The sequence below is a fragment of the Stenella coeruleoalba genome (assembly GCF_951394435.1).
Source record: "Stenella coeruleoalba genome assembly, chromosome: 19".
Lineage (NCBI taxonomy): Eukaryota > Metazoa > Chordata > Mammalia > Artiodactyla > Delphinidae > Stenella > Stenella coeruleoalba.
In genome coordinates this window covers 43,885,102-43,909,090 of record NC_137165.1, presented here as the reverse complement: position 1 = coordinate 43,909,090, position 23,989 = coordinate 43,885,102, and the positions used below count along the sequence as shown (strand labels likewise).

General features: G+C 45.7%; 1 protein-coding gene across 1 annotated transcript in view; it reads right to left on the bottom strand.

Moving 5' to 3' along the window:
• The window catches only part of NMT1 (N-myristoyltransferase 1), a 33,862-nt gene extending 12,669 nt beyond the window's left edge, over positions 1–21,193 (bottom strand). Inside the window, exons 1-5 of the mRNA XM_079905833.1 lie at positions 21,056–21,193; positions 9,379–9,487; positions 6,769–6,913; positions 746–864; positions 93–184 (exon numbers count right to left, since the gene is read on the bottom strand). Of these exons, the coding sequence (XP_079761959.1) occupies positions 93–184; positions 746–864; positions 6,769–6,913; positions 9,379–9,487; positions 21,056–21,186 (596 nt within the window). The 5' untranslated portion in view covers positions 21,187–21,193. The remainder of the gene's footprint in view (positions 1–92; positions 185–745; positions 865–6,768; positions 6,914–9,378; positions 9,488–21,055) is intronic.
• Positions 21,194–23,989: the final 2,796 nt, after the last annotated feature.

Sequence of the window (23,989 nt, the reverse complement as noted above, 5' to 3'; positions counted from 1 at the left end):
GCTCTTAGCAGGGATGAAAAATCTGGTGCCCTGTCGTTGTTCTGCTCTATGCCTGGCTCTGGAACCTTAATAAGAAAGCCCTTACAACTCACCACAAAAGAAATTCGGGAGAATAATCAAATCGGAACATGTTGTCATCATCTTCCACGTAATTCTCATTCAGGAGGGTGTAGAGTTCTTTCAGCTGCAGGGAGGAGGAGCTGCCTTAGAGGTATTCTGCCAGGGGTGGGGACGAACTCCAGTACCCTGGGGCTCCAAGCCTTTCAGGACAAGGCAAACTACCAACAATTATGTTTCATCTCCCAAATCCTTTTCATGGCAGGGACTCCTGGAACAAGCACCCTAGTGCTTAATAGGAAACTGAGCCACCAAGGGTAGAGTGGCAGACTTAAGTACATGAAGGGGCAGACCAAGAATGTCATCCAACTAACCAACCACTCCATCGTTAAGACAAGGGACTGAATAAATGGATGAACAAGAAAAATGAAAGCATGAAGGAAAGGTATCTGCCTCGGGGAGTGGCAGGGGTTAACTCTCAACCTGCCAGAGAAGCCAAGAGCTATTTATGTGGAGTCGTGGGCAGGCCCCAGGGGCAACAGATGGGGGCTCTGCTCAGACCTGCTTGGCTCAGCTCTTAAGACAGCCCTTGAGGAAGGCCTGAGTAGAAGCCGTCTCGATGTGACTGCAGGCCTGTTAGTGAAAGTGGCAGCCGGTCCACACTCCTGGCCCACCCAGGCCTACTCACCACACCACGGTCCCCCAGGTCCAAGGCATCCCAGGCGAAGTCCTGGGGCAGTGTGTAGGGCTCCTGGCGGATGCTGTCTTTGTCAGGTTCCACGGGACCATGTGTGTTCACGACTTCCCCTGGAAGAAGAGCACAGCCATAAGCCTCACCCTCGGCTTCCTAGGGAAGGAAGGGGCTCAGCTCAAAGACTGACCTCAGCAAATTCCTCCTATCCCTAGGAGCCCTCCATCTCAAGGACACTCTGTTCCTGGCAACTGCAGACCATCTCTCCAGCTGCCCTTGGCCCCTAGCTGAGGGCCAATTCATGGACAAGCTTAAGAACAATCAGCGGGATCCAAGGTGGTTGGTTTCTTGGACATTCTTTTAAATCTCCCTTTGGTTCCTGAATGACAAACATTTATCTTGACTAGTTTGGCTCCCTGCCTCCTGGTTGGTGTAGAGTGCTGTCATGGCCCTGGCCCAGGCCCATCGACCTGGATGGATTTGTAAGGAGTTGCAACAAGGCCGCTTTTGTGTCAACAGCAACAACAACGTACTGGGCCTATTCCTGAGCTAGACAATGGCGTCCAGGCGCCAGGCTCACTATGGGCCCCGCCAGCCTTGGCTTTGAACAACGTGGGCCAGTTAACTGCTGCTGCCAGCTCAGGCCCTCGGTGTTTACAGAGCCCTGTGAGCGCCTTCAGGCTGAATCACTGAGTCTACACCACGCTGCTGGGAAGTTACCCCCCGATGGGACATCTCCACCCAGGACGGACACCCTTCCCCTGTGGAGTACATAAGAAGTGAGGGGGGTACTGAGAAGACAGAGCCCTGATTCCCAACCCCTGCCAAATCAGACCTATCTGATAAACTCAGACAAATCAGCCACTTAACTTTGGCCCCTGGAATTATTTGGCCCTGGCAGATTCTACAATTCAGAGCTCATTCATATTCACAACTTAGAAGAATGAAATGTTTAGTACATTTTGAAAACAGTCTTTTCAGGGGACCACTCAGTACACGGCTCCCAGCACAAGGCTCTAGGCACTCAGTTCATGCTTTTACTGACATTCGGACTCCTGGCCCAAACACACCATTCTAACGCGTAACAGGAAGCTGTGGACCCTCCCAGTGACAGATCTGTGGGGCAGGTGTAGTGGAAACGGCTGCATCCAGCCGTGAGCTGAGCACAACACCATCAGGACTGACCGTCTAACTCTCGCCCGGCACATTTACTGAACACCAGTCAGACATGGCATACCAGGACAGAGCTGAGAAAAGACAAGGTCCCTGGCCTCACAAGATACACCATCTTCTGGGGAAATATTCAAGAAATGAGTCATTACCAACGTGCTAAGGGTCACAAATTGCAAAGTACAGGCAACAATGGGGACACAGCAGGGAAGAATCCAGCTAACTCTTATTTATAAGCTGCTCCCAAATACGTTTCCTTGGGAAAGCGGTTATATATTTTTTCCCTGGTTTAGAAATTGGCCTTTTGATTAATTCATAAAGCAGCCCTTGTGACTTGGTTTAATATAAGTCAATCCACTTTCAATTCCCTGCCACGTATAACTTTTTGAGCCTACCAAGCCAAGGGCTGGACCCTTGGAAGGTACCAAGGATTTCTACTCTAGTCTAGGTGCTAATCAATTTTCCCTATCTTGTTTTGAACTTATACCCTTTGCAAAAGACGTTTTCACTTATCTATCTTTGGTAGTGTTGGGTCTTCACTGCTGCACACGAGCTTTCTCTAGTTGCGGCGAGCAGGGGCTACTCTTCGTTGCGGTGCGTGGGCTTCTCGTTGCAGTGGCTTCTCTTGTTGCAGAGCACAGGCTCTAGGTGCGCGGGCTTCAGTAGTTGTGGCACGCGGGCTCAGCAGTTGTGGCTCGTGGGATCTACAGCACAAGCTCAGCAGCTGTGGCGCACAGGCTTAGGTTGCTTCGCGGCATGTGGGATCTCCCTGGACCAGGGTTCGAACCCATGTCCCCTGCATGGGCAGGTGGATTCTTAACCACTGCACCACCAGGGAAGCCCTCCAAAAGACATTTTTAAACTTCAGAACTTTTTTATCAATTTTTTCCCCCTAAATGATTTCATGGACAAGACACTGGTGGTCTTTGCCACTACATGACCATAGTCTCAAGGCCAAATCATTTCATTTAGGCTGGTTACTAGGTCCTGCATGCACCAAGCATTTCCATTTGCGCCTTCACCATGTGTTCACAGAATCCTAGAATGCTCCAGCTCTGGGGCAGGAGCTGGCGAATGAAATGGACGTAGGTCCTCATCATCATGGGTACCAAAGAGACAAGCAAGCAGGCACCTGTCACTCAGTATAATGAGAGTCCACGACAATGAAGTATGGTAGGAGGGGGAGGGGTCAGGAAAGACCTCTCAGAAGAAATATCTAAAGATGTGATCTCAAGGATAATTAGGAATTAGGCAGGAGTGGACTGGGTGGGGCAGGGAGGGTGGGTACACTGAGGGAACAGCACAGTCAAGGCCTGGAGATGAAGTGGGGGGAAGGAAGGAAACTAGGAGAGGAGGCTGAAGAGGAGAGCGGGGACCAATCGTGGAGGACCCTGCGAGCTACTACCGAGGCTGGACTTCATCCTCAAGGCTGTGGGACATCCTGAACGGGTCTTTAAGGGGGAGGGGAGGGAGGAGTGACATCCTGAGATTTGAATTTTACAAAGAGCACTCAATAAGTGCTCGTCAAGTGACATTACTGAGTGAACTTTTATACAATATTCAATTGGTAAGTCTTCATCTACGTGTTGACAAACCAGCTCTCACAGGTTATCTCAAGGCTGTGTGCCATCTGCGAGACATAGCTGGCGAGGCAGAGTCAGAGCAAACACCGCGAAAAGCAGCACTCTGAGCAGACTCGCGGCTCGGGGCGCCAGTAAGGCTGAGAGCGGCCCAGGGCTCCTGCCTGCCACCTTCCAATGGCTCCTGAGCGCCTCTGGCTGAGTCGGTGCGGGCTGCTCTGCAGAGCACGGCAGGAATGCAGCCAACTGTCTCTAGGCCACCATGAGCCAGCGAGCAGCTGAGGAGGACACTGGGAACTCTGAAAGAAAACCCTGGACCTTCAACAGGTTTCTTTCTGTACACTCTACCCCCAAATGCTCTCTCTGCCTTCCGACACCGAGATCCAAAACCAAGCGCCACGGTGCACCTGTGAAGGACTTGGGAGAAAAGAATGTGAGATCTGGGAGACCTTAAGCCTAACGAGCAGGACAAGGGACAAAGTGGGGAAGCTTCTCTCTCAGGGCCCGGGGCAACCAAGTACGCGTCCGCCTTCTCCCTTTCTTCGGGAGAGTTACTTTTTAAACTAATCTAACAGTGGCCAGATTCCACCCCACTAAGGTCAGGCAAAGTAAAAGGATTCCTCACCACCCCCCGACTAGCGCAGGAAAAGGGGTGACTGAAAAAGGAGAAGGACATGGTCTGAAAAGGGAGATCAAAAGTTGATCTGGGAGCACAAAGAATTGTTATACAGCTGAAGACACTGGCTGTTTACAGGCCTTTCAATGGTGAACTTAGGATGATTTTTTAAAAACAAATACATTTATTTATTTATCTGTGGCTGCGTTGGGTCTTCGTTGCTACGTGCAGGCATTCTCCAGTTGCAGAGAGCAGGGGCTACTCTTCGTTGCAGTGCGCAGGCTTCTCATTGCGGTGGCTTCTCTTGTTGCAGAGCATGGGCTCTAGGCGCGCGGGCTTCAGTAGCTGTGGCACGCGGGCTCAGTAGTTGTGGCTCATGAGCTCTGGAGCACAGGCTCAGTAGTTGTGGCACACGGGCTTAGCTGCTCCGCGGCATGTGGGATCTTCCCGGACCAGGGCTTGAACCCGTGTTCCCTGCATTGGCAGGAGGATTCTTAACCACTGCGCCACCAGGGAAGTCCCAGATGATTTTAAACTCCTAAAGAATTCTAAGTCTTTTGAGTGAAATGCAATCTAACTCTCACCACAAGTTGGGGAGTGCTGCAAACACAGTACACTTGATATGCTTGAGTCTCACAATTATCAGCCCCCAGTTAAGTGGAAAAAATTAAAGCAAGAAGCTGTAAATCACTCTACCCTAAGGACAGTCAGAAGCAGAACTGGGGTGACACCTCAGCCACGTGGACCAACTGATGCCTATAATGTGGTACTTTCTATGTGCTGACTCACAGACACAAAGGAATCCTTTATTTGGACCTGACTGACCGCGGACCTGAAAGGCAGACTGGCCAGAAGCTTGGAGTGATCACTCTTCCCCAGAGCCCCACACCACACACTGCCCAGAAGGCACATCGAGGAGAAACAAAACAGCCCCATTCCACCTTCCCGAGGCCATCTAGGTCCCTGTGAGCAATAGTGTGGCTTTGTCACGAGCTTTCTGAGAACAAAACGGGAGTACTGTCTACATACAGGTGGAGAAACTGAGGCAAACATCAAAGAGTAAATGAGCTAAAGCAGAAGAGAAGCCCATTAATCCCAACTGGCCTCTTCACCAGGTTCCATGTCTATGAAGAATGGAGCAAAGTCACCCATTTGCAAATTCTTAATGAAAAATAAAACCAAACCAAGACCCCATCTGAAAACAGCCAAGGTGCACAGCAGCCCCCCACCCCGGATGCCTCTTCGTGCAATTCACTCAGAGGTGGAGCGTGTGGCTCTCGATTCTTCCTGCTGCTTTGTGGGGGAGTGGTCGCCGGGGCCCGTTACCTGTAATACCCTAAGAATAGTATTGCTGTGACCCAAAGCCTTGTTGGAGGGCTTAGCCAGTGGCCTGGGACCTGGCTGACCGGGACAGCTCAACAGACCTGGTGGATGGGTGAGGGCAGGGTTCTAGAACAGTGCCTGCTGCTGATTCACGACTCACAACCATCCAGGCACTGCCTTGCTTTGCACCCTCTGGGGGGCACGTCTCAGCTTGCTTCTGGATTGGGACTAAGCTGTCTACAAACTGCATCTGCTCCAGAGCAGAGCTTCTCAAACTTGCAGAGTGGACACAAATCCCCTGCACGTTCTGATTCTGCAGGTCTGGGGCTCGAGATTCTGCATTTCTACAAGCTCTTAAGCAATGTCCATCCTGCTGGCCGGAGGGGCACACTCTGGAGTAGACGACTCTCCTTGGGCACAGCTGCCCCTCTCCCCTCACCAGGCTTTCATTCTGCCCTCACCCCGCTCTTCCCCACCAAACACACTGTCAAACCTCACGGTGTCACTGGAGGGGAGCAGTAACATGGACAGCCTGAAGGTCACTCATGTTTGTTGTTAACACACGTTTTTCTCAACATACCTACTTTCCCAGTCACACAGAAAATAGGAACTGGGCTATCAATGGGTCTAGGGGCATGATGCAACCCACTGCAAAAACGTTCTGTCAGTAACACCCTCTGAAGTCAGCCGTCAAGGTGAGCTGTGGCTCAGTCTCAGCAGGCATCTCTAACTCTGCTACGACCAGTCTCTTCCAGAATCCTTTTATTTTCTGCCTGCCCCGCTCCTTTGAGAGTTCATCATAGCTTTCCAAAGAGGTGCCGACCAAACCTGCATGCGGTATTCCAGGTGGAATTAAACTATCACTGGGAAGCAAAATGTCAAATTATTTCGCATCTATGAAGCACGCACTGTCTGAGAGACAAGGGGAAGAGGCTGGGGACTGGTCCACTCCAGATTAAACACTGCCCAGATAAACAAGTCTCCCCATAAAACCTATGTGGGAAGACAGGTCCATGAGCGCACATCCCCACTCACCATGTGCCAACGCCCTGTTTTTCTTTGTAGATTTATACTGGATGATGATGCACTACAAGGACCATTACTTGTTCTCAATATGTGTTACTGTGAAATGATAAGGTCCCTGGACAACAGCCTTTTCTGAACTGCACTGTAAAGACTATCCTCTAAAAACCACCACCAAGGAACAACAGAACTCTCTCGTCCTCCCTCACAAATCCAGCACAGAACCCTCAGCACGGCTGAGGCACATCCCTCGCCCCTGCCCTTGCCCTTGCCTTTGCCTTCGTCTGGGGAAGAAAGCGAATACATACCCAGTTTGGGGACGGGCTGCGTGTCCCAGAACTGGTAGCTTCGTTTGCTAGCCTCCTCCATGGTTTTCGCAGGTCCCTGACCTACTGAAAAGAGTTCAATGGCCTTCTGTATTTCCTGGATCCTCTCTGCTGGCAAAGAGTTCATCTGAACAAGACAAAGTTGGGGAGAGAAAAGGCCCATTATATTAATAAACACTTTTGATTCATTCAAGTCCAAGAGTTAAGGGGGTACAACTCAAAGAAGCGGTGTGGTTCCTGAGAGATCAGCTGTTGAAGTACAAGTGGAGAAGGAGTGGTCGACGACGAGCAGTATGATAGGGAGGTGCTTCCTACAGGGTTTCTCCTCTTCTTAGTCTTACGGTGGTTGACGGCAAAACGTGGCTTAGCGTAAAATTTCAAACAATGCAGAAATGTAAAAACACACAGAAGATAAAAAACCCAACAGTCCCATCCCTCAAATATAATCCTTGTCATCAACAGTCTTAAATTTGGGAGGTAGGGTGAGAAGAGGCAAATATAATTTCAGACTTTTTTGCATGCAAGTTCCAAACACACACACAATTTTCAAAGACTCAAATTGGATCGTACAGTATTATTTTACTGACTGTTCTTCTTCAAACACTATGTCTTAGAGACCATTCCACGCAGTCACATGGACCTGCCCATTCCAACAACTGAGTCCCCTGCGTGCACAGACTACAATATATCTGGCCAACCCCCTACCAACGGCATTTTGGTGATTTGAGTCTTCAGTTTTACAGACAATGCTGCAATGAACTTTCTTCTACATCTATTTTTGCTCACTGAATACGTATTTCTACAGGATAAAGTCTAAGAAAGGAGGCTTGCTGGGTAAAAGGAGATGCATGTTTGAGATTATATATATTGTCAACTTACTCTCTAAAAAGAGAATATCAATCAACCCAGTGAACAGTGTATGGGCGTGTGTTTCTCAAGACCCTCATCATCAGATTTACCAAATCTTAATCTCTGCCAATCTAGGGGAAAAAAAATGTTGCTTTAATTTTCATTTCAAATTTAACCATCTTTTCATATAAAAACCTTGATTTTTTTCTCTGTGAATGGCCTACTCATTTCATTCTCTTAAATTTACTGATTCATGTATTGCAAGTATTTGCCCAGTTTGTTGTTTACCTCTTGACTTTTACAGAGAAGTTTGAAATTTGTCACTTTTTCTTTTATGGCTTCTGGATCTTATGTCCAACTTAAGATTATACAAATACCCATAACTTCTAACACTTCTACTTTCCGACATCTTTTTTTCATCTAAATTGTGAAGGAAAGAGAGAATATAAACCAATATATTTACATTGCTTATTCCTGGGAGGTAGAACTGGAAATGATTTTCATTTTCTTCCTCTTGCTATGTTTTTTTCTAATTTCTTTACTATGTATTCCAACACTCTCATAAAGAGAAAAACAGAACGGCTATACAAATGGTGTTTTGTTGAGATTTTCTAATCTCAAAGTGAACCATTTTGATAAAGGTTTCAGTTCAAACCCCCCTGGAGTCATCCAAACACCCACCCCCAGACAAACAAAGAAACCAACAAGAATCCCTAAAGCCAAAGCATGGGCTTGGGCTAGGATTCCTGACTGAAAGACCTGGGTAAACCACCGCCTCTCGTCTTTAAAATGGGAAGACCCCCACCTACCCTGTAGAGAAATTGAAGGTTGGGGTTAATTTAAACCATGTGCCTGGCAAGAACCCAGCTGGCCAGCATGGTGGTCAATAACGGTAGTATTTTTTTTTTCACAGTGGGTTTGGTATTGAAAATATCAAAAAAATGACTTGAAGCCATATCTCAATAAGGTAGGAGATTCAAGTTGGAGTATGCCTTTGGAGGCAAGAAGCAAGGGGCGGGTACACTGGAATGATGAGACTGGACTTCTCGTGAGGCCTGTAAACTGAGGCAATTCTGAAAGAATTATGGGTATGTTTCGAGCTTCCTCCAGGGCCTACTTGGAAGAGGACAGCACTTACCTGAAATAAAAGCTTTTCTTTTTTTAATGTGGCTTTATTTAAGAAACAAAACAATCCTTACCCATACTTCTGGGTTTTGTGTCGGTGTGTCAGTCTCAGAGGTAAGCTCTAGGCCAATGGTTCTCAACTATGGAACTCAGAAATGGGCTCTGTGGGAGTCTCAGTTCTCATTACAATAACTGTAGCATCAACAGAATGCTTGCAATATATAAAGGTCCGCCTTAATAGGAACAGGCCTTTCATTCTCATAGTGGTGGGGACTGAAGACAGAAAGGCCGAGAACCACTGCTCTAGGCCACAGGGGCGGTCACAAGGGAATCGCTCTGTGGCACGCGGCACAACACCCCATGCAGGTACGCACCTATAAATTCTGAGGGGGCACCAGGCTTGGGAGTCAATGTCTAACGTGCTGTGCCTTTTAAGGTAGGATAGCAGTTTCATCACCTAGGTCGAGGGCAGCAGAGGGCAGCAGAGGGATCCAACTCCTCCCTCTCGAAGTAATACCAGTGGGGACTGTCAATCCACACTGTTCCTATACATTTAGCCCAACACCCTCTCATCTGAAAAAGCGACTCTGTCACCAGAAAACAGAGACTCCTTGTTACCTTCACAGGCTGATCCTGGGCTGAATCTGTCTCACTGCCTTTCTCTTTCTTCTTTTTTTGTTTCTTTTTCTTCTTTTTGGCTCCAGTGTCATTGGCTGGACTCAAACCACTGTAAGACAAAGTAAATACTGATGCAGGGTTTTTAAAAAATCATCTGTTTTGAGCTACACTGACAAAGAGCTTTCTGTAGAGCCAGACCCTCCTTAATCAAGCCCGTTGGCTTCAGAAGCAGACCAGAGAGTCCAGGGCCCAGAAGGGGCACTTGGAGGACACCCGCAGACACAGCTCTCCTCTCCACTCCCACCAGAGCCCAGGGAGGGAGCAATGTGCAAAGGATGGCCTATTTGTTTGAAAGGACCTTTTCTGTTCTTGCTTTTATTTTATGCGGTTTATTTTCTTTCATTTTTGGCCGCACCACGTGGCTTGCGGGATCCTAGTTCCCCGCAGGGATCAAACCCGGGCCCACAACAGTGACAGCGTGGAGTCCCAACCACTGGACAGTCAGGGAATTCCAATGGTTATTTTCTTTAGATTGCCAGGTTGCTGGCAGCAAAGGCAAATGATAATTGTTAACAGGGCATTCATACCACCAACACTTCCTTAGAGCCTGGAATTTAAAGGGATGACAGCCCAAAGTGGTCTTCTGGAAACTCTCCCTCGCTTCTGCTCCCACCCTCCTGACGCATTAGGTTTTCTGAGTTGCCCCATCTGGACCTAAAGCACAAAGCAGTACTGGAAAGGGACGAAGGAACAAGGAAAAAGGTAGTTTAATGTGGCTGTGATCTGTGTCCAAAATAGTCAAACGCTCATGAGAAATGCCTAAATCAGGCCTGTAGGACTGAGAACAACCACCAGCCGGCTCAGACTGGGTGACCACCACCAGCAAAACACGGCACTAGGAATCTTGGGAAAACAACAGCAATGAACAACCAGCCACCCCTGCTAAGAGGAGATTTACATGAAACGTGTGTGTCTGTGAACCACAGTAATGGGGATTTCTCATGCTGCTTTCCCTCTGCATGAGTCACCCAATGAAGGCAGCAAAAACAGTTTCTTAGCCACATTTAACAGTTTCCTACAGGCTTTCATTATCGTTTTCTGTATTGTCTCCCAATATTTTTGAGACACAAATCATATATTATACTGTGTTTTGCTAACATTTTCCATTCATTTGCTCCCAAATGTTTTTTCCCAATTCCTGTTGATTTTAGGATAATAGTTTTGATTCTGGGTTTCCTTCATTTTATTGATGAATTTTAAGGTTCAGCTTGCAGGCTGCTTTCCTAATTACTGGTTTTTTAATAGATTTATGTATGTATGTATGTATGTACTTATGGCTGTGTTGGGTCTCCATTGCTACATGTGGGCTTTCTCTAGTTGCGGCCAGTGGGGACTACTCTTCATTGAGGTGCGCGTGCTTCTCATTGCGGTGGCTTCTCTTGTTGCAGAGCACGGGCTCTAGGTGCACGGGCTTCAGTAGTTGTGGCTCACAGGCTCTAGAGGGCAGGCTCAGTAGTTGTGGCGCATGGGCTCTAGAGCACAGGCTCAGTAGTTGTGGCGCACGGGATTAGTTGCTCTGCGGCATGTGGGATCTTCCTGGACCAGGGCTTGAACCCGTGTCCCCTGCATTGGCAGGCAGATTCTTAACCACTGCGCCACCAGGGAAGCCCCCTAATTTACTGTTGTAGTTGGTTTTTGCCATGTCTAAATTGATTTGGGCATTGTCAGACTGGGAGTAATGCCGGACTATTACTCTGCCATCCTCCCTTGAAATCTTCCATTAAAAAGTCTAAATTAGGAGTCGAACACAAGGGTACAGTGAACCCTAATCTGCAGAATCAGCTAAGTGCAGGGTTTTATTTTAGCTGTACAGTCTAGATAATCAATTTTTCAAAGAATTCAAACAGTATAAAATACATTTTACATACCATATGGTAAGTATCATTTAAGCTTTATTTTATAATTCAGAAAGGCTTCATGGTCTTAAAGTGCCTTGGAGTTATTATGAATATTAATTATCATCTCATAGCACGTGGTACTGTACAGGGAGAAGGTAGCGTGCTGCTATTTCCCGTTGCAGAATGTCCTAAGATTTCTCTTGTCCTAGTCTGGTTAGGAGTGCTTGCATCCAGACTTCACAACCTTGCACTTGGACTAAAGTTATCTCCAGCCTTTCCTGGATCTCCCTGACATCACAACTTCTCTGCCTCCTCCTAAACGCTACATAACAGTGGGACTCACCTCTGTGAAAATGGCTTTCCATGAGTCCCTCCCACGCTTGAAAGCCTACAGTGACAGCAGCTTCTTATTCTGGAAGGTATCAAGCCCCGCTTTCCCCTCGGCCCATCACATTCAGTTCCCATCTAGCTCATCCATCCTTACTTCCCCTGCTCGGGAATAACTGCGCCTGCACCCGTGGGGCCAGGCCTCTCACCAGGCCCCTGTTGCAGAAAGACTAAAGCCAGGGAGAGCAAGTAAGGTCCTGACTTTAGTCGAAGTGTAAGGTTCTGACATCCAGATGCAAGTGCACCTCCTAGATACCATATTAATGGGACACACAAGGCATAACACGGAAGGAAGACCGATAACATTCAGAGGGGGAATAAGGTAAACACCTTAAAACCAGATGCTCAGCAAAACCCCCAAGGCCATGGCAAAGAATAGGAACCATAAAGCCATTTACAGACTGAAGATAAAGCTTTCCTCTTATTATCTCAATTTTGTTATTATGCACAGGCCTGTTCGCAGCCTATGACAAGCCTGTGTGGTTTTCTGATTCCAGAGACAGTCTCACTTCAGTCTCCGGATTGTATGCAGCATTATAAGGTTTAAAAGCTGGTTGATGGGGACTTCCATGGTGGCTCAGTGGTTAAGAATCCACCTACCAATACAGGGGACACGGGTTCGATCCCTGGTCTAGAAAGATCTCACATGCCACAGAGCAACTAAGCCCGTGTGCCACAACTTCTGAGCCTGCGTGCTGCAACTACTGAAGCCCGCATGCCTAGAGCCCGTGCTCCACAACAAGAGAAGCCACCGCAATGAGAAGCCCATGCACCACAACGAAGAGTAGCCCCTGCTCGCCGCAACCAGAGAAAGCCTGTGTGCAGCAATGAAGACCCAAAGCAGCCAAAAATAAATAAATTTAAAAAAACAAAAAGCTGGTTGATGGTAGGAGACAAAGCAGCATTCCACTGTTGATACAATTTATAAGTCCTTATTCATTTCAGCTTATGGAATGAATTATCTGGTCCCTGTATATGAATTACCATAAGAACTGTTTTTATGGAAAAAAGAATCAAAAAGGTTAAAGTGAAGAACTGCTGCATATTAACTAACTGAATACTTACTAAACACAATTTCACATAAGGAAAACAGAAGAAATTACTTCCTCCGACTGTAGACATCTTCACAAATAGGCAAAATCGCTAAAAACTCCCTTCCTGCCTTTGCTCTTGCAATTCAGTGGAGCCACTTCCGTGTAGCCATCTCTTTCTGGACCCCATTTTTGTGGACAGACCCTGGGTAGAACTCTTGTTCTGTTTTATGCATTATTAATAAAAGTGCCCAGCAAACTCCAAGACCCAAACTAAAACCAAAGAGCTACTTTCATTTTCCTTGGATTGGCTTGAATTTGCACATGCAGCTACTGAGCAACGATCCTGTCTCAATTTGTACATCAAGAATACGGAGACACCTGAAGAACAAAGGAAAGTTTAAAAAAAGTCACTGTCACTGAGCTACCAGGTATTGAGCCATATTCATGAGAACACTATGAGCTCAACATGGTTTGACAGTCAACAACCCAAACAGGAAGACAACTGACTCGGAGAAGAGACTTCCAAGGAGCACAGTAGGGTTAGCTCTCCAGGTGATTATAATACCGTTAATTATCCATAAGAAACCAAGCTCAGAGGCCTTGAGAGCAGGTCTTTAGGAAGCCAATACCATTTCACAGGATGGCTTCAATCTGGATTTGGGAAGAACCAAACCAAACGACCCCATGGAAGCTAGGCTGGTCCTTCTCAAAAGAATTTGGCTTCATTTTTAAAGGGACCTGGAGTCCATACCCACTGGGTGAGTATCCCTGGGCATGCTGGGACTCCGCAAATTAAAACAGAAATCTCTCAGAGATCTCTCTAAACCTGCCAGTCACCTTAACATACTTCAAAGGGACTGGCCAAAACCTTGGAATACAGCAAATCAAAGTCTAACTTTGGTTCATTTGGTTCCAAAATAATGAGCAGAGAATTAGTGAAACTTGCCCCCTTTTTGGGGGGGGAGGGGTTGCCTGCAGTGGAAAGGGAGATGGGAATTCACATAAAAATTTTGAAATGTACATTCTAAAGTTGATCAACTCAAGTCACTAACGACCAACCTAGTGAATATGGGATGAATGAGCAGAATGACAAACCAGGAACAGAGAAGTAAAGTAATCAAGAAATGTCATTTTTAAATGAAGGTCAAAATATTCTAAGTTCAAACATATAAGAAATCCTATGGATGCTCTGGTATAAAGTCAGGGCTGGGGACTTCCCTGGTGGCGGAGTGGTTAAGAATCTGCCTGCCAGTGCAGGGACACGGGTTCGAGCCCTGGTCCGGGAAGATCCCACATGCCGCAGAGTAACTAAGCCCGTGTGCCACAACTACTGAGCCTGCGCTCTAGAGACCGCGAGCCACAACTACTGAGCCTGCGTGCCACAACTACTGAAGCCCACACGCCTAGGGCCCGTGCTCTGCAACAAGAGAAGCCACCGCGATGAGAAGCCTGCGCACCGCAACGAACAGCAGCGCCCCGCTCGCCGCAACTAGAGAAAGCCTGTGTGCAGCGATGAAGACGCAACGCTGCCAAAAATAAAATGTAAATAAATAAATAATAAAATAAAGTCAGGGCTGGGGGAGGAGATGGAAAATGAACTTCAGTACTTATTTCTAGAAATAGAATGCAGCACCAGAGTGTGTGCTGGTGGGAGGGAAGGGCAAGCTGACAGAGAGCAGCTCGAGCTGCCAACCTCCAGATAACAGCAGCAGCGCAGGTCCATGACACAGGCCTCCTCTTAATCCTACTGATAACAAAATCCACTCAAAGGTGCGTGGCTGAGGGACAGAAGTTGTTTTCCTGGGAGCTAAACCACCAGAGCTGGAAGGAATCTCAGGGCCATCTGGCTTAACCTGTTGTTTACAGAAGAGGAAACCAAGGCCCAGGGACGTGAGGCATCAACTAACCAACTAGTACCCAGGGACAAGTCACCAATCTAACCACTTGGCCCATTCCTCCCCAAACACTGAAGTCTCATTCCCTGTGAGAATTTATCTGAGAACCTTCGAAAGCCCTAAAACAAATTGTTGCGTATCAGAGGAGCAGACAGTAAAGGCAGTGAGGAGAGGGAGCCATGTTTTATCCAGAAAGCCTCCCTGACTCCTCCAGCTCTCATTCTCATTGATGTCTATCTGTTTTAAGATTATGATCTCCCACACAATTTAATACTTTATATATATAATGTGTTGCTGCCTGGCTTCCCAATGAGATAAAAATTTTCCTGGTATAGGGACCATATCTTTCACAGCTGTTTCCCACAGCATCCCTAGTTATGCTGAGCACACAGTTGACAGTTCAACAAATATGTGCCTGACTGATGCTTTCCAGGCATAATAGACTAAAATAAAACCCTGAAAAGCTAGAACCCAAAAGAGGGTCAGCAAAACATCTTTAGCAATGTTTCCATAGGACAGCTGTGTTAACATTCTATGAAAGCAGTGGCGATGCTGTGCTCTTTTGAGCCACTGTTTGAGATTTTAAATTATCAAATTTCTTATGAAATTATCAACTTTCTTATTCATTGTCTTCTCCCTCCTTAGGACCTGTTCTATTTCTATAAGAGTTAAAACAGAAAAGCTCCACTTTAACGACTTCAAACGGTTCCAATGTCTTAAACACAGACCATGGTTTAGTTTTTTGTTTGTTTGTTTGTGGTACGTGGGCCTCTCACTGTTGTGGCCTCTCCTGTTGCGGAGTCCCGATGCGCAAGCTCAGTGGCCATGGCTCACGGGCCCAGCCGCTCCGCGGCATGTGGGATCTTCCCGGATCGGGGCACGAACCCGTGTCCCCTGCATCGGCAGGCAGACTCTCAACCACTGCGCCACCAGGGAAGCCCCATGGTTTACTTTTGATTATGAGATCAAAAGAAAAAAAGAGTTCAGAAAATAAAATTCACGACTTTTGGTTACCTGTTTTCTACCCCTAAAATCTGGAAGTTAACTTTTTAGGCTAAAATTCAAAATTTCCAGAGAAACTTAATAAATCCTAGCCTCTAACATCCTTTTGATTCTACTTGTAGACATCAGGAAATCCTTCTGCAAATCAATTTTTTTTTTTTTTTTGGCCATGCCAGTGGCTTGCAGGATCTTAGTTCCTGGACCAGGGACTGAACCCGGGGTCACAGCAGTGAAAGCACCAAGTCCGAACCACTGGACCGCCAGGGAACTCCCCTTCTGCAAATCAATTTATTCATGAGGTATGATTTACCAGCAATCCTATCGGTACAGTATTCAGAAGGCCCAAAGCCAGGTGAATGCAATGGCATTTACAAGGGGGCCCAGGTAGAAACTACATGGCATGAATCTGTATCAGCTGCCGGTCCTCGTGCTGAGACTGCAGGATCCCTTAATGCAATCCCCCAAACTTTGCAAACTCCCACCAATCAGTTATTCTTATAAAAAGCTGCTAGTGAGTCCTAAATTACTGTAAAAATAAAAACACTCTACTACTGCCATCAAGGTACCCAGGAGGCCTGTGAAAAGAACGGCAGTTTGTGGCAAGGATTACTGCTTTTACTGCCACCCTCTGCCCTCCCGGGGATGGTTAGCCAGAATGTTGAGCGCGCACAAGCCGATTCCTGTCATGAAGGAAAATTGGTTTTTACGGGTCACAAAAGCTCTGATACACTAAGTAGTTTACAGTGGGAATGAGACAGAAATGTAAATTCTACATACTCTGGGTTGGTTTGGTGAGCTAGACTGTAACCTGGCAACTCCTAGGTCAAGTCAAATGCGGTTCAGAGACCATTTTCAGTAATTTTCAGAGCAGTGACTCAATGCTGGCAGCCATTTCACACACTGGAATGAACTCTGAAAAAGATATCAGTCTATCAAGGACGGTTTAAAGGGGCCAGTCACCTCCATCGCCAACGGGCTCCCTAGTTTGGGAAAGTCCGTGGGTTATTGAATGCATCCAAAGACAGGACTCACACTGCTGGCAGAGTGAGGAGGAAGGAGTCAAGGTAGGAGGGAAAAGAAATCCAGCAAGTTCAGAATGGATCCTCCTGGGTGTCAAAGGGAGAGGTGGATTTGCAAATCCCAAGCCTCATTACAAAAGCTAAATCAGTCTTTATAAGGGAAGTCTACATGAGATAATCCATGTAAAGGGCTTAGCACAGTGCCCAGCACATAGTAATGCTAGCAACAGAGAACATTTATTGAACACTTAACAACAGTGAATCCTCCTTAGCTCCCTCTCGAAGAAAGCAGCAGTAGAAAAAATTCTGAAGCAAGTACCGACCCTGTTGAAGAATATTAGTTTCGTTTTGTTTTGTGCTCTCAAGAGAGAACATAGTGTTTGTGTGCCTTAAATGCAACAATCACAAGAGCGCCGTCCTTGGGGAACTGGAAGAGAGGCTTGCAGGGCAGAGATTTCAGATAAAAGGTTAAAAGGAAGAGCTAAAGCAGCATCCTCCTAAAGTTACTAAATTTATGGTCCCAAAACTTATGGACTCTGCGGGGAAAGGGTTAATGGCAGACTTAGTAAAGCTGGGAAATTTTAGAGCGAGCACATTAAACAATGTGAAAAATCAGCAAAACTGGTTTGCCATGAACAGCAGTCTCCCTGAAATAGGCTCTCATTTACTTTTCATTTCTTCTGCTCTCCAGTCCCTTCTCTCTGAAGCAGCTCTTGATTAGTTTCTTTTTAATTGCCACTTAATTGGGAAATAAAATTAGAACACTTATTTGATATCAGTGATGAGGTCTCTCTTTTCATTTCTGCTTTGATCTAGTTTTGAAAAACCAAAAGCTGAAGAGAGAAATTAAGAAAAAGGAACTAAAAAGATTTCTTCTTCTAAGAGCCAGATACAGCTATAAGCTGTCAAATAAATGTGGAAAGAGCCACTCTTGGAGAATCTGAAGAATAAAACAGAAGCAAGTAAGGATAGCTTTATGGAATTCCATTCAAAAAGACCTTTCTTTTCTCTTAAGTTTCTTCATAAAGGATAATATCTCATGATTAGGAAGTGAAGAAAACTTTTAAGAACCCATATTAACCTGTCCCCATGGAGTAAGAGAACAGAATGGGAAACAGACATCCCTTATCTAAGCATTCTTGATCCATGGCTTCCCAGCATCTCAGTGCTATCGATGACACTGCAGAATAAATTCTAGGAACGAATCCTACAAACAAAATAGTCTAAAAGTTTTCCCTTTCCAAAACACCCAGATAAACTTTACTTGTTTGTTATCGCACAATTAAAATCTACTGCCAGCTGATAAGATTTATTCTTTAGCGATAAGTTTCTCACTAAAAACAAACAAGAAGCAGAAACTAACACAACACTGTAAAGCAACTATACTCCAATAAAAAAAAAATTTTTTTTTTAATTTTAAAAAGGGGAAAAACCAAACAAGCAAATTAAACCCATAGGTGAATCATCACCTGCAGGGAGATACAGCATAAAGATGATCTTAGTCTGACTCTCCACTCAATTGCTCACGGTAACTTATGCCAGGCAAGTTACTGGGGAGGGGGGAGGGGTGGAACGCTACCCCTCTTTCTTTCCTCTGTTGAGTGGATTTAAAAAAAAAATAGCAGATAGAAAGACTGCAGGCAGATACATACACACACACACACCTATATACTATATGTGCACACATGTGCACATGTATGCTTATATGTATACATAAAATTTATACTCACCAAATATTTAATTATGGAAGAAACACATGACTAAAAAAATCAAGAACTAAACTTCTACACAAAGAAGGGATGTAAGAACTAGCAGAACTGTATTTCCTATTATTCCAGTACATGAACGCATTTCACTTCATTAGTGTAAAGCACTGAGCCCATCCTGAAAGGCCCAAGAGAACCAGGGTTAGTTTGAACTATCATTAACTTTTATTGCATACTGTCTTTTAGAACTGTTAGCATGAAAAGGAGATATTCCCCTTCAATTCTTTTATCACTTTTGAAAACATTTAAACTAATATTAAGTAAAGGCAAGAAAAATTTCAAGAAGCCAAAAAACAGTGGAAAACTACCACGAAAAATTGAAGGATCCTTGATATCTGTGGATTATTTCACTAAAACTGTAGTAAGGCTTACGAGACTTATTTGCGAAAAGGAAGTGTACATGTAAGAAAATATGACATCCTTCCTTCCCCTCAGTGAGGAGAAATGAAGCTCCACTAACACTGGGCTACGAACTTCAACATTTGTCATTCATTCATCCAGCAAACACTCATTAACACCCACTAACTGCCAGGCATCTCAAAGACAGGATCCCTGTGCTGAGACCTCACAGTAGGTAAGACATGGACTGGACATGAATGTTATTTAACTACTGTCATGATAAAAGCTACAAAAAAAATACAGTATGTGATGGGGGGGGCAAGCTGGGGGAAGGAGAACAGGGAAGATTTGAAGAATAAAAGGAAAGGGGAAGGCTGCTTCAGATATTATGTCATTTAATCTTTACAACTGGAGGCTAACTAACTTTCCCAAGGTCACAGGACTATTAAGTGTCAGAACCAGGCTTTGAACTCAGGTTTGAATGATTCCAAAGTCTATGCTTTTCCCATCATACCACACAGCTTCTTCCCAAAACTGTCTCCTCTGACAACTGATGGAAAAATGTTGACTCCATCCCAGATTCTAAGTGTCAGAACTAGACCCTGTCCTCCAGGCTGGGTCCTCTGTTTTTCACCTGCCACCTCCAAACTTATTTATACAGATATCTAGATTCGGGTTGCTAAAAAACTGAATTTGTTCACCCAGACCATAACCATGTACAACAACAACACACCTCCAAAGGTTTTTTTTTTAGGTTACCACTTTGTTGTACTTTAAATAAAACACAGAACTTTCCGCCAAACAGTCTTGCAAAGTGATTCATAGACTATAAACCAATTAACGAGCTACAGACACTGGTTAAGGCGACAGTTTAGCATTGAAAACTAAAAGCAACTACACACACAGCAAAGATGAAGCCATACTTTCACTTCTGAAACGAATTTCAAATTCAAGAACTCTCACATGACTGGAATCTCTACTCAGAAGGGCTGCACTTTCCCTCCTTCCTGTTCCTACTTCCTCTTTCTCAGCTCTTCCTTTCTCAGGAATCTCACACTTCCAAACAAGGCGTTCATTACATGAGATCTGTGTGCAAAAGAACACAGTCCTATAAAAACCAAATTTGACAAGCTTCCTTTTCCCCTACATTCTTCTTGTGGTTTTTAAAGCTGATTGAAGAACATAAAGCTAGATCTTTTAACCTAAGATTTCATCACAAGCCACTTATAAACCACTTAAATAATCCTTTGTTCTCCCGCTGCCTTAAGGTAGCAGAATTTCTCTTTAAAGTTTATCCAAAGGTCTCAACCTTCTACTTTTTCCTCCAGAACTACCACCAACCGATACAGCAAACGACAGGATGGCTATGAAAATCAGACTACCAAAGACTCAGCCAAAGTTATACATCCAAAACAGCCTCTCATGACTTTCCGTTAGAAAACACATATGTAAATATAGACAGGGAGAGCAAGCGTCAGCGCCAGCCACTGTTAACAATATGGAGAAAGAGAAATGATAGGGTGTGGCTTGCAAGACTGAACACTGATTTGAAAGCTCAACACTCAAACGCCTGATGCATTTATTCTACCCGAGGAACAGTTACCAGTAGGCAAGACCCTCAAGTACAGGAGATGCAGTATGAAACCCACTTCCAAACACTGTCCAAGGAAGCACCATCACTCAATTTCTAGAAGCGCCAGGCTACTTCGCAAAGTTAACAGAGCAAAGATACTGGAAGACCTAATTATGTGCTGTTCAGGAAACTTATGGATTATTTGGAGCAACAGACACGGTATACATCCAAACATTATCATACAGTAATTACGCAGGGTTTATAAGGTGAGTTTATATCCTGGGATTCTCTAGTAGTGATATTTTACAACATAATTATGGTTGGTATAGCCTGATGAATTTCCTCATTGAAGGTGAACTGCAGTGAAACGTTTTATTATTCGTTTACTGCTAATCACGTTGTTCACACACCTTATAAGAAACGTTCCTTTCGAACTGCACTGTTAGATTGACCTGTGTTGTGCCACTGAAGACCATCGTCCAACATGCTCTTTTCCTCGGACGCGCCTGAGCCACACGAGTGGAACATTACACAGAAGAACTTTTATATAATAAAAGTATTGAATGTCTCTGGGTCTTAATATACTAACCACCCACCCCTGATAAATGACAAAGACAGCAACGAATCGCCAGGCAGGATTCCAATGTCTCAGCCAATAAGAAGGTGGGGGTGGGGATACACTAAGCTCCCGATGACTTCCCCGCACCCCAGAGACCCAGGTTGTGGGGGACTGGATAGGAATTGGACTCCGAGGATCTTGTTACCCCCGGTTGTAGCTGTTGTCCTCCTCGTTCTCGCAATCGCTGCAATGCTCATGGCCGTTTCCGTTCCCTTCCATCATCTGCGGCAGCGGAGGTACCGGCGGCTTCACTGCTGTATCACTCTCGTCCGCCATCTTGAGTTGCGAGAGCCGGCCTCCGCGCCTCACTACATGGGGGGTTCCTATTGGACGAGGGGAACTCGCGCGACACTCTGGGTTTTGTAGTTTTTGTGGCGAAGGTATCCGTAGCTAGGAGAAGGTCATTCCCAGGAAACCGGAACAAGATGGACTACAATACCCAGAAATCAAGAGGGGAGGCTGTCGTGGGTGGGAAGACAGCACTACCCGGAAGTTCTGGGAGTTCGGCCGCGCGGGAAGAAAGAACGGCCCAAGGTTGGCGAGGCCCACGCTCTGCCACCCGGGCGGCCGCGTGGCATGCTGGGAATTGTAGTTCAATGCAGGTCTAGGGTTTGGGGCGTGGGCTCCAAAATCCAAGGTTTGACCTCATCCCGCCCTTGCTAGTGTCTGGGCCGCAGGTGAGCCGTTATTGGCTGCCGTTAAGGACTGTTACCATTCCCAGGTAAGTAAGAGGCCTTGAAGCCCGCGGCAGTGCCGCACTGGGAGCCCAAATGCATAGGGCCTTCTTGAAGAGCCCTTACTGCAAGAAGCCAGGTTGGCTCCTGGTCGCGTTTCCTCACTCGGGACTCTGGGCAGCCCCTGGTCGTTGGTAGCTCGAGGCCTCTTGAGAGGCGGTGAATTGTGACGTGCGGAACAGTGATCCTCAGCAAGGACATCTGACTGCTCTGTCAGGCCTTGCTGCTTAATTGGCCGGAAGATACTGAAGCTCTTCCACACCCACAGTCCCTTTCATTCTCCGCAACAACCCTTCACAATTAATCTTAATGAGCACTTACATGCCAGGCTCTGTGGTAAGGCTTTTAGTACATCTCATTTAATCCTGTCAACAAGCCTAGAATGTGGGCACTGTTCCCGTTATTCACAGACAAGAAATGTGGCCCAGATTGGTCGGTAAATTGCACAATCACATAGCTAATAAGTGGCAAAATCAGTGTACAAATATGGATCTGTCTTAGGCCCTCTGAATTTTTCACCACCACAAAAGTCCCATTGTCTGATACATCTACCCAAGGAAATCAGTTATTAGAAGGTAATTTTGACATCTTAAGCTATTTTTACCCTTGACTGAGTGGTCCACTCCCTTGGGTCTCACTCCTGTGACTGAATAATCGCACCTGATTCTTGAAGCAAAGCCCAGAGACAAGGGTCGCATTCCTAGAGATTTCCCATTCAGGTTGGGTTATGGTGGGTGGTGAGGGAAGGACAAATTCTTATCATCAGAGAGCTCCAATGGCCAAAAAGGGAAATAATCTTTGCCTTTGGGAAACTCTCAACGTGGGAAGAGGAATAGAGTAGGAAGAAATAGTTCCCATCTGACTCAGGGAAACAAAACAAATAAAACAGCTAAATATAGTTAACTTTTGGTTTTTATATCAGTGGCAAGAGCAGAAGTAAATATGATCCAAAGCAGCAGATAGCCCCCAATCATTTATATTTAACTTTGGGAGGCAAAGACACCCACTCAGGCTGGGAGCTGTTACGCACACTCATCTCTCCAGGGCCAAGACTGCTGCGATGCCTTATATGCAGTGAAGGCAAAGGGAGGAGGTCAGAGATAATAATAAAGCCTTACATGTGTCAGATGGATTTAACTTTTCTAAGTGTTTCACCTATTATACCTCATGCGACTTTGTGAAGGAAACTTGAAGAAAATCGTGCTTGCAAAAAACAAAAAAATCACAGTGATACCTAGTTGCAGACCTTGGGTCAGAACCCACTTCTGTTATTCTAATTCCCAGCCCTATATTTTCTTTTCCCACAGATTCATAGAGGTTAAACAAAGGCTAATGAAACATGACTGATGAAGAGTGATTGTAGAGGATGATGGTGCTGGTGTCTGTGGCCCCTGCCATTCTTGCAATTCGAAGCTTAAGTAAGACACTCTGCATTGTATTTCACTGCAAACTGAGCAGTTTTCGCTCAGTGGAGAGCCTTTCTGGGAGGTAGGCAGGCAATGTGACTGTTGTGACCAAAAGGGCTCTAGAGTGCAGACTCAGTAGTTTTGGCGCACGGGCTTAGGTGCTCCGTGGCATGTGGGATCTTCCTGGACCAGGTCTCGAACCCGTCCCCTGCATTGGCAGGTGGATTCTTAACCGCTGCACCACCAGGGAAGCCCCAGCAGGGCTGGTTTTATTCCTGTTTTACAGTCAGAAAACAAGAAGTGCAATGATTTGTCCAAAGTTTCACTGCTACCTAGGATGAGTTTGGACTTGAACCTGGTGTTTTAACACAAAGTCTGGTGTAGTAACTAAATTGCCTTCCTCCTTTGCCTTTCCCAGGGGGGGAACATATGGTGAGACATATGGTGAGACATATGTCTGGAGAGGTGATCAGGGGCCAGGTTACAGAAGGCCTTAAGTTTCAGGCTTATCTTCAGAGTTTGGACTTTATCTCCCAGCTGGGAAAGTTTTCTTAAGCTGTTTAATAAAGGATAAATATTAATGATATTTGTGAGGGATGGTATAAATTTAATTGCATATTAATATTTATTTAAAATAAACATATGGAAAGTAAGTTTAGTTTTAAGAAGCTAGTCAAAGACCCAGGAGTCAAAGGAGTCATCTCTATTGGACTCATAAGGTTGTTCACCAAACACAACTTGATGCAACTCTGTAGTCCAGCCACTACGCTAGATGCTAAAGACACAGGGGTGACTGAGATGCAGGTCATTGTCAGGATGAAGTGAGATTGTGTAAGCAGCCAGAGCCAGCTCAAAGTTTATTATTGCCATCCCGAATAACAGAGGATATGTGTTTGAGCCAAAAAAGCCCTTGATGGCAACACCTCAAAACTGCGAAGT